The sequence below is a fragment of the Cygnus atratus genome, chromosome 1 (genome assembly GCF_013377495.2).
Source record: "Cygnus atratus isolate AKBS03 ecotype Queensland, Australia chromosome 1, CAtr_DNAZoo_HiC_assembly, whole genome shotgun sequence".
Lineage (NCBI taxonomy): Eukaryota > Metazoa > Chordata > Aves > Anseriformes > Anatidae > Cygnus > Cygnus atratus.
The window spans coordinates 78,480,098-78,490,890 of record NC_066362.1 but is presented as its reverse complement, the minus strand read 5'-3'; the positions used below and the strand labels follow the sequence as shown (position 1 = coordinate 78,490,890).

At 45.4% G+C, this 10,793-nt stretch overlaps 1 protein-coding gene across 4 annotated transcripts; it reads right to left on the bottom strand.

The window, feature by feature from the left end:
- Positions 1 to 4,255: 4,255 nt before the first annotated feature.
- On the bottom strand, positions 4,256 to 9,024 carry LOC118244908 (zinc finger protein 239-like). Of its 4 annotated transcripts, none has more exons than XM_050709531.1 (2): positions 8,932 to 9,024; positions 4,256 to 8,486 (listed from the first exon to the last, which is right to left on the bottom strand). In XM_050709531.1, the coding sequence occupies exon 2, from the start codon at positions 8,473 to 8,475 to the stop codon at positions 7,489 to 7,491; it is 987 nt and encodes a 328-aa protein (XP_050565488.1). In that variant the 5' UTR covers positions 8,476 to 8,486; positions 8,932 to 9,024; the 3' UTR covers positions 4,256 to 7,488. The 4 variants fall into 4 exon arrangements, with proteins under 4 accessions (XP_050565488.1, XP_035396241.1, XP_035396242.1 ...); XM_035540348.1 differs by lacking the exon at positions 8,932 to 9,024 and adding an exon at positions 8,585 to 8,792; XM_035540349.1 differs by lacking the exon at positions 8,932 to 9,024 and adding an exon at positions 8,666 to 8,789.
- Between the last annotated feature and the right edge of the window lie 1,769 nt (positions 9,025 to 10,793).

The window sequence follows — 10,793 nt, the reverse complement described above, 5'->3', positions numbered from 1 at the left end:
TTGAAGGAGCCTTGTGAATGAGGAGAGAGGAATCCCTTGGCCGTGTTCATACGTGACAAGAGAGCAAACCTCACCATGCACAGACACTAGCATAAAATCTCTTCACAGGAGCTTTACTTCAGCAGTCCTTGACATGATGGGTTTGCAGCAAAAGCTAATGATGGCATACTCTAAATTAATTGGTAGATGCATGTTTTTTATTCTGTGGATTAGGGAAGGGTTACCATGTTTTTTTAAGTGCTGGAAGGACACTGCAGGTATGGGAGCTGTGCTAGCACCAAACAAGAATAAAAGAGTATTCTTCACAGATGCAAGCCTAATAGTTTAGTGTTACAGAGTGAAGTCTCAATCTTTTGATGTATTCCAGAAGAATACCTCTTCTTCTCAGCAATAGAAAAACAAAAGAGCTGCTGGGAAGTGCCAGCACCAGCCTATGTGGTCACAGCAGAAGTGATGTGATCTTCACCTACTTATATGCTTGGAGGGGAACATCTGTATTATTTATTCTCTTTTATTCCAGACCATATCTGGGTTTCTTCTGGCCTTTCTCTGCAGTTCATAGTTCAAGCCTCCTGGGATGAATATTTATAAATATCAGTCATTTCCTTTTTCTCCCCTCCTCCTTGGACTTGGCACTTCACTGAATCTCTTCCCAGGAATGCCCCTGCTGGGAGCTGGCTGGCTCAAGCACTGGTAGCAATGAAGGTGAAACCTTGAAAGCTTCAGAGCCTGAGGAATTTTTGGATCTTCTTGGGTTACACTTCCAGAGACAGGAATTCACCCATGCTTCACATGCGTTACTTGCTCTATGCACACTCAGATGGAAGGCGCAGTTGAAACCCACAGTTATATTAACGTTAGCAGCTACATCACATAGCACACACTCCTCCCCAGGATACTAGATTGTACATAGATGTACAGCTACATCACATGTTACCCCCAATGAAAGCAAGTGACTGAGTTGCACTGAATGAGCTCACAGCAACCTCTGTGCTTAGAGTAAGCCTGAGATGCAACATCAATGTCCATTATGCTAAGTAACTGCTTAGATTTCAAGGGTACAGGACAAATACCATCATATTCTGCCATTTTCTTTCACATATCTAAGAATGTGAGGACTAGTGTTCAGTGATTTTAACTCTTATTTCTTTAGACACAAGAAAAATTGTTCTGTTCAACCCCACCACATTCCCATTGTGTTACTATTTCCCTTCTTGTGACAATTGTTAAAAAATCTCTTTTTGAACAAAGCAGCTTGTGTTTTCCAGTTTGACCCTAGGGTCACATAAGGTTTGATCATACGTCCAATGAATTCAGCAGATGCCTACAATCTCTCCAATGCATAGTATACATAAACTATGTTTTGCTTGGTATCTCTGCCTGCGTGAATGCATAGAGAAAAATGGAAGTTCAGCTGTTAAAGAAGTCAGACAAGAAATGAAATCAGTGGCCCAGCAAAGAGACGTCTTTTTAAACACAACAGCCAGGTGCAGAGCTGTGGGAAGCAATTTCTCAGTCCCTGTCCTAGTACCAAAGACCTTCTGTAATGGCTGGGAAAAGGCAGATCAAATGACATTGGTCTGTCAAAATCTCTGCCTTTCATAAAAGCAGGTGAGGTGCATGTTATATGTGCTTTTGGGTCATATGGGGTAAGTACAGAGAGGCTGCTCTTTTGTGAGGAATAATGACACAGTAGGGACTGCCACAGAATCCTCCTCTGTGGTTCTCTGCTGAAAGACAGGAAAGTGCACCCTCCTGAACTACAGCTAGGTAGAATTTAGCAGTATTTCAGTGAAGGTCAGCTTGAGGTAGAGACAGAGAAGGTAGTTGCCCAAAGCAATATATGACCAGTAGCAGGGGAAAAAAAAAAAAAAAAAAAAAAAAGGAAGGTCCATCCATATATGAGGGAGCAATTGCCTGGGGGACTGGAGGATGGTGACTCTTCTCACATACAGCTGCTATCCTCTCCAAATTATCCTGTTTTCCCAGCAGTCTCAGGTGTAGAAAATCCAGCTCCTCAATCTTTCAACTTTCTTCCTAGCTGTCCATTCCATTTCAACTTCTAATCCTTTCCGTCATGTGGTGATGTGGTTCAACCCTTCACCCCTGAGAAAACAAGATGCTTAGAGACACCTTTACTTTGACTTTATTACTCTTCCTAGTAATGCCATGCCGTTAAAACGCTTACTCGTGCCCAGGAAAGGGGCATAGGCAGATATGCCTGCATTATTACCAAAGAAACACTTCCTGAGGAAGCTTTGTCATCGATCAAAGCAACTGCATTTCCAAGCAGAAAAACCATTTTTGTTCACTCCTCCCATGGTCTACTGAGAGTTCTGTGAGCAGCTTTGTTCCTTCACAGGAAGGTCACTGTAGTCAATTCCTGTAGGCTGTGCAACCAAGCCAGGCAGGTTTGCAAACAGGACGGTAAAGTGCTAGAAATATTTTGAATTGCCTGTCCACGTGGCTGCTCAGGCAAGTTTCTTCTAAGCAGCACTGACCTTGACATCCAACTGAAGAACTGATCTAGCAGAAAAACATCTGGGCAATCAGATTCCCCACTGCTTATTATGCTTCTAGAGCATCAACAGCGCCAGCACAGAGTGGCCAGGAACACATGGCTGTCAGGGCAGGAGAGAACAGGAATGCGCTTTCAAGGAGCAGCTGCAAATAAGGTCTGCTTAAGAGTACTTATCAGACCTCAGCCTAAGGTACTAACAAACAAACCTGGGGGGGTTGTTTGTTTTGCTTACTAGTATGCCTAAAATAACAACTGTTGGTACTACTGGAGAAGATTCTGCCTACAGAGGGCAGAAACAGTATTTGATTACATGATGAATACAGAAAAAAAGTTTTAAGACACATACATGCAAGGCACAGTAATTATAACACGGGTAACGTGGTACAATAGAAAAAGTAACCAGTTAGGTCAGCCTGTGTTACCCTGAAATTGTAGTTAAATGTAAGAGATGAAACAGCATAACTTCATTTGAGATAACTTTTTATAAAAAAAAACTTTTTGAGAATTAAAGTACAGCAGTAACAGCATCTTCAGCATGTTTTTTTCTTTATTATTCATTCTGATAGGAAATATTTCACATAAACCATTCCTTTTGAACTTATCCCCATATTTCTGATTCCTCCATAGCTAGCCTCAGGAAGAAAGGGGAAAATTTAGCTTCCCGTAAAAAGTCTGCTTTGTTCCTAGGCTCTCCTGCCTGTCATGTGAATAAGCATCCCAAACAGATCAGGTCTGTGAGAAGAGCAACCAGCTGCCAAGGTCTATTGAGACTGCAGAGCAGTGTTACCAAGAGTAAATACTCTTGGTAACACTGCATTTTCTGTGAACAAAGCCAGCAAGCACTTGAATGAGAAAAGGGAGGGGATGGTTGAGAGGTAGCCCAGCTGACTTATGAGATACATGAAGTTTAGGTTTGGCTTAGAAAGGCTAAAGGCCCTTCAGAACTTAGGGAGCCATAAGCAGCAAAGCCTCTTTTGGCCTCTGTTCTGCTCTATGTCCTAAAATATCCTCTGTTTACATTTTTTCAGAGATGGGAGCTCCTGCTACTGTCTCTGGTTGTATTCAGACCAGTGTTGCTGAGGCAAAGGGGAAAAAGGACCACAAAGAACAGGGCTTGGTGTACATGCAGTTTTGTTTGTTCAATATATCTAAAATTTGTTTTAGAGATTACACATTAAATACTTTTAAACGTTTATTAAACACACAAAACACACATCCTGTTCAAAATCAAAAGATATGTTTTTCCCTGTCATAAAAAAAAATTAGCAAAGTGGAAGATATAAGAAGTTGTATTTCAGTCACCATTACATATACGTTGTTTGCAAGGAATAGGAAAACTGGATCCCATACAACTCAGGTGACAGAACTAGGGAGGTAATCTCCTTAGAGCTATGGCCAGCTCTGATAGAACCAGGTTCATCTAACAGCAGGTTGGTATGTTACTCCAGAATGAGGTTCTGCCACTTTCTCTTGTATAGGATGGTAAGCAGTATGTGCCACTCGCTGGCTTTTCAGATCCATGCAGATCTGACGAAAATGAAGACCAATTCCAAGAACACCCCTCACCTCTAGATTCTTATTTGCATTACACGGAAGCTCTGCTATGTAATAGTCATCCCTCTGTGAAGAATGACACGTGTTTCTAAATCTGGTCCTGCCAGGGGCCAAGAAACTGTGATGGTTGGGAGGTCACTCTGGGGAGAAAGAAAGGAAAAAAATAGAATAACAAAGAAAAACGGGGTGAAAATTTTTATTTCAGAGACATCATTCATCCATTTGTTTATCTTAGGTATTTCTAAAGTGCCATAATATCACCGTAGTATCCAAGCACCAACAGCACAACAGGAATTTACAGTATTCTACACAGCTCCCTCAACTGGCAGCAGGACCTGGGCACCAGCTGGTGACTGTGGATCTGGGATGGAGTGTGCTAGGGATGGTCTGCTGAAATTATAGTAGCTAATTACCTTTTTCTTTTTTTTCCAGTAGACTCCAATTACGATCCTGAGGGAGGAGACACCTGTTAGAGAAGCCAGTGAGCTAGCTGCTGTGAAAGTAAACCTCCTGGTTCTTGACCTTTTGCACATGCCATACCTCTGTCCTCTGAATTTGGCCTGTGTGTTTGTGCTGCCCAGAAAGCAATTAAATTCCTGGAAGAGGAAGATACTCTCTAACTTTTGCAACAGCAAAGAAAGGGTGCTGCTCAGATTCTCCTCTCAAACTAGAGGTTCACAAACAGTAAAGGGCAGACCAGTGGGAGAAAGTGAATTATTTCTGCCAAGTGACACTGAACAGGGAAAACTAACAGTGGCTGTGGAACAGAACTCCAGAAATGTGCTTACACTGGTGAGCAATCCAGTCCTAGCTACTAAGACTACCGCACCAGCTATGTGCTGTGAACCCTAAGGTCACTTTGATTTGGCAGACAGTTTTAAGTAAGTTAATAATGATCTCATAAATAAATGTATATCAATCCTTTTAATTTATAGAACACTGTTAGGTACACACAGCACTTCACAAAGTGTGTAGAGGGAAAAGAAATGCTGTAAGGACTGCTGCGAAGGCATATTCGAGGGGCAGTTGGCTTCTCAAACCACAACCTTGATGAAAGGGTTTCCTTTTGAGTTGAGCTCAGCTATGTGCAGACGCAGGTTTGATTTCATTGATCTGCTACAGTGATTCCATTCAGATTCCCAAAAGAAAAGTCGCATTCGCAGGATGCCATTCCCTGTCAAAGAGGATTTCTCAGCCAGACAGATATTTGTAGGGCTGTAGATTTCTTTTACAAAAATTGAACTGGAATGAGACAAGTCCATACAAATTGATCAGTTCTACAGCTAGACCGCAGCATGACCTTTGAATCCAGTTTAAAATGAGCCTACCAACTGAGAACTGTAGTATCCCTTCTGAAAATCTGCTAGCAAATAAAAATCTTGAAACTTCTGGAACCAACTAAATGACCATTCGTCACTTTTCACTTTCCAGAAGTCACTTTCCAAAAGCAGAACAAAAATCAGCAAGTCATTGGTTTGAAGCACTTCATAAAAAAAAAAAAAAAAAAAAAAGTGCATTTGCAAATGAAGGCTTTGGTTCCTGTGTAAACAAAGCCCACTCCATTTCAGCAAGCTCCTCCTACTTCCCTGAGCAGCTGCACACAAAAGACATAAAGGTGCCTTTTTACTCTACGAGCTGCAAACGATTTCATGCTCTTCCTACAGTTTCTTTCTTTTAAACTGTATCAAAACATCATTTTATCAGCAGCTGAGTGTAAGGAAGTGGCTTGGGGTTTTCAAAGGATCCCTGTGAACCTTGCGCTACTTTGCAGAGCAGCAAGTTCTGGAGAGCAAGCCATTCACAAGCATCCCTGACCAACAGTTGCTCAGATCTATGGATCTCCTTAGCATCTTCATTTCCTTCATCTCTTCCCCACCACAGCCCCAGTCTTCTCACTGGCTTCAGTCTGCATTCCTTTTTCCAGAGATATAGCGAAGACACAGAGCCAGCTGCAGGACTAGTAAGGTATATGACAAAACCAGAAATCTTTTCTAAGCTCTAGCAGTATCAGTAAGACGGTCTAAAAATAAACAATGTAAAGTGTCGCACTGCAATTCCTTGTAGTTAGAACCATGACTGGGGTACATCCTACAACTGCCACTGATATGTACCTCTGTAAAATGAGGGGGTGAGCACTATTCTGAATGACATTTATAAGTCACTCTTTGCAACCATAAGGGCCACACATTTTTATATAAATAAAAGAACACTAGTGCATATCTTTTACACAAACACACAAAGTAATCAGTGTAAAACTGAATGTCCTGATATGAAAATTCAGATGTTTTGGTACAAAACCTATTTCTCACCACTTCTTATTGAGAAATGCTAGTAAATACAGTATGTTCAGTGTTTTGAGAAGTACTGATATGGCGTAGTGTCATACAGTTGGCCATTTTGACCACTGCCAATGTGTGTACATATGTGAACGCTCATGTGTGAAGATACTTGATATAAAAGCTAGTTCATATATATATGAATATATACATATAGATGTTATTTATATGCACACACACTAGTCAAAATGGGACATGAGAAATACCTGAAGGGAATCAGGTCATTCTCATTTTCTTGTTCTGTCCCATTTTACAGCACAGCTTACACCAGCCCACTTGAACTGAACATGTGAATCTGAATTCTGCAGAACAAAAAGGGTATCGGTACAAACTCACAGGTGACCTCCATACACCTGTCAAGTTGTGTACCAAAGTCTTAGCAGCAGCAAGTACGATACTGATTTTTTTTAAAGCTTCTGGGTCTGATAGTTTTCTACATCAGTTACATCATGGTTTTGAGATTCCAGAATAAGACATGTCCCTACCATCCAAGCAGCGTTTGCAGTAAACGTTCACAGGCATGCCTTCCTTCTCCGGGTATGTCTACACATTCTATACAGGTCACAAACATTTCAGCTGTGTGTGGAACAAAGCTCCTTAAGAAGACATTCAAGGACCTTATCTCCCACCTTGTTTCCCTTGATATGACCACATATGCATACATTGCATGATCAAGCAGCTTTTCCTCACATGACCTGACATTGCACATCCTCTCTGCAGGTTCTCAGACAGTTCTTACTGGGAGGTGGGAGAACACATTTGCACTTTGGCTGTATGATGGGTGGAATCCAACTCCAGCACTGGGGAAGGAGGATGGCAGGGCTTTGGGATGGAGAACCACCCACCACAACCACTGCTCAATCTCTGTCCATGCCTGAGGTGCTTTGGGAGAAGGAGGTGACTGAAAAGGGCAACCCAGGCCAAAAGCATTATTCCGGCCAGCTGCCTACAATTCAGAGGCCTTCATATAGTCACATGAGGCCCTTGTCTTCCCCCTTGTCCCTTAGGCACGTTTGGACAGGCCTGGATTATGAGTTGCATCTGAGATCATCCACAGACCACACCAAGTGATGCTGCCTACCACACATGCACCCGCTGGTGGGACACTAAGTAGGAGTTGCGACTAAAGCTCTTCCCGCAGTGGGAGCACTTAAAAGGTTTTTCCCCAGTGTGGGTACGACGGTGCCGGATGAGGGTAGAATTGTCACTAAAGCAGGTCCCACACTCAGCACACTTGTAGGGCTTCTCCCCAGTGTGGGTGCGACGGTGCTGGACAAGGTGCGAACGCTGGCTGAAACTCTTCCCACAGTCAGGACACAAGTAAGGCTTCTCACCCGTGTGGACACGACGGTGGATGACCAGCTTAGAGCTCTCACTGAAGCACTTGTTGCAGTCAGTACACTTGTACGGCTTCTCACCCGTGTGGAGCCGCTGGTGGGCAATGAGGTTGGAGCTGTCGCTGAAGCGCTTCCCACACTGGGAGCACTTGTAGGGTTTTTCTCCTGTGTGAAAGTTGGCGTGGCGGAGCAGGCCTGAGTTCTGGTAGAAGTTCTTCCCACACTTGGCACACACGTAAGGCCTCTCGCCAGTGTGGTTGCGCTGGTGCTGCACCAGGTGGGTGCTCTGGCTGAAGCTCTTCCCGCAGTCCTTGCATTGGTACGGCCGCTCACCTGTGTGTACACGCTGGTGCTGGATGAGGTGTGAGCGGCGGCTGAAGCTCTTCCCGCAGTCAGCACACACATACGGCTTCTCCCCAGTGTGGATCCTCTGGTGGCGGATCAGGTCTGAGCTGCGGTTGAAGCTCTGCCCGCACTCGATGCAGATGTATGGTTTCTCTCCCATGAATGCTCTCTGGTGCACCACGGTCTCCTTCCGCTTTCGGAAGCCCCAGCGAGGACTCTTCTCCGGCCTCGTCTCTGCAGAAAGGAGGTCTGGCCTCGGACAGGCTATCTCCTGGTGGCAGCCTGCAGGAGAAGCTTCCCTCATGAAAAAGTCCGAAATGGCCCCACAGGGTTCGGCTGCCTCCGGACCATCCTGGTGGAGGTTCTCCTCATTCTCACTCATGCTCCCATCACCTGCTGGGCCAGAAGCAGACATCAGACACACAGCTGCCCCCCTGCACTGCCCAGCCCACACCTTTAACCCCCTCCCGCGTCCCCTCTTCCCCATCCACCTTCCCAATTCCATCCGTCCCCCAGAGCCGGGGGCTTCTCCCGGTGCCGGGCCGCAGCGGAGTCGGTGCAGGCGTGCCCACCTCTGTCCCGAGGGCTGGCATGGAGGGGGCAGCAGCGGGGTCGGGGCCATGCGGGGCGAGGAGGGGATCGGGCAGCCGGGGCCCAGCCGCCGCCGGGAAGCTGAGCCCGGTCCCCGGCCGCCCGCCGTCCCCTCCTCCCCCCGCCCGGGGCCCGCCCGCATCCCCGCCCGCCCCGCCGCCACTTCCTGCGGCTCCCGGCAGGCGGCTGCCCGGCCTCGCCGCCCTGGGCCGGGCCGCACCCAGAGGGGCCCTGCCGCCCTCCTCACCGCGGCTCCGGCTGCGGGAGGGCCCCGGGGGCCGCTGCCTGGCCCGGCCCGGCCCGGCCCGCACAGCGGCGGCAGCCCCTCCTTCCCTCCCTTCTTCCCTCCCTCCGTCCGCAGCGGGGCGTTCCCCGGCGGCCTCCCCGCTGAAAGCGGGCCGGGAGCGGAGTCTCGCCGGCTGGGCGCAGCTTTGGGGTCGTAAGGCGGGGGAAGTGAAAAGCAAAAAGCAGCGCGGTTACATGGGCAGTATCGAGCCGGCCTTGAGTTGGCAGTCCTCTCCTGCCCGTGCCGCGCAATTGCCAGCTCCTGTAACTGCACTCAAAAGCTTCTTGCCTTCTGCGTACTTATTATTTTTGTTACTCACCTATCTTTGTACTAAACCTTAATAAAGCCTTTGCGGATTTCCTTCCACTGCCAGATTTTCAGTTTTTCGTTTTGCTCTCACCTAATATTCCCCAGCATGTCTTTGTATCTATCTGTTTCTTCCCGCATATTTCTTTATTCCCAGATGTTCCTGACATGTTCCTATACTGTTCATAGATGAGGAATGGGGGCTGTTTTGATTAAAGGAGACTGAGAGCACATGAGAAGTGAGCAGAAATATAAAATAATCACAATAGGTGAGGAGGAAGCTTGGATTTTCATGAGTGTTTCGTGCAGTTGAGGCACATCATCTGGAACTATTGAGTGAACCAAAATGAGAAGACATGCCTGTTTTCGGCTCTGGATGCAAAAGTTTGCAGAACCTGAACTGATGCTTGCCTCTGTATGCTCAAATACCTACATGAATATTCACGAAAAAAAATTACTATGACTGATAAATTATTTGCATTAAATGCTGGTATATTCCACTGCTACTCAAAGGAGAAGAAACCAAAGACTTTTCTGTGCTTTTGTGCCCTTAAACAAGCTTACCAGAGTTTTTCCTTCTGTCGTGATACAGTGGGAATACAGTTCTGTTGTCCCTACCATTCTTGTTGAATTGTTTTCTGGTTTATTCCCAGTCACTTTTAAACAGCTCTTTTTAGTAATTGTTATGCAGACCCAATACTCAAGTTTTGTCTCATTGAGGTAATCGTCTTCTAATTAGCGACTGGAAGGGAGAAATTAAGGTGTGTGAACATGAAAATGTGCACGAGATGGAAAAAGGATCAGTGAGTTATGAACCTGCACAGTGCCAGCTAAAGTCAGCTGTAGGAGGAGAAAGCTATTGCTAAAGACTTTTCACAGTGGCTGCGAGGGAACACAGCTTAAAATTCTGAAAAAATATAGTTTAAGGGGGAAGTGGTAAAATGTGGTAGCAATTGTGTTCAGTATGTCCTCCACACATTGGAGATCTGGTTCTTGGGATGTCTCCCTGGAAAATAGTCACGCACAGGGAAAATAGAACCTGTGATCCAACTGCCAGTAAGCAGCTCTAGAAATACAGTGCGGGGGGAGGTTACATGCATATTTACATGCCAATGTAAAAGCAGATGCTAAGGACGACATCAACATTACAAAAGGTGGAGGCACAAAGGAAGCCAGTATCAAAAAGGAAGAGGATCTACAGTTGCTCGGGAATGTTTTTATTGCTCAGAAGTGTGCTTGCAGTGGCATGGCTGAAGGAAATGGAAATGAAGCCGGTCGTTCACCTGGTGAGGAAAAGCTGGGAACACGGTCAGGAAGGCTTTATTAAAAGCTTTGAAACATAACAGTTACAGAGATCACCATCATCAGAATAACAGCAATAAAGGGCTGGAGAATGACAGCAGGATAGTTTGCTGTGAATAATTTATAGTAGTTTAATTTATTCTAAAATAATTTACAGTAACATTTTAATCGTAATTTAAATCACCAAGTGAGCAAATTTGAATTAAGTAAGTGAT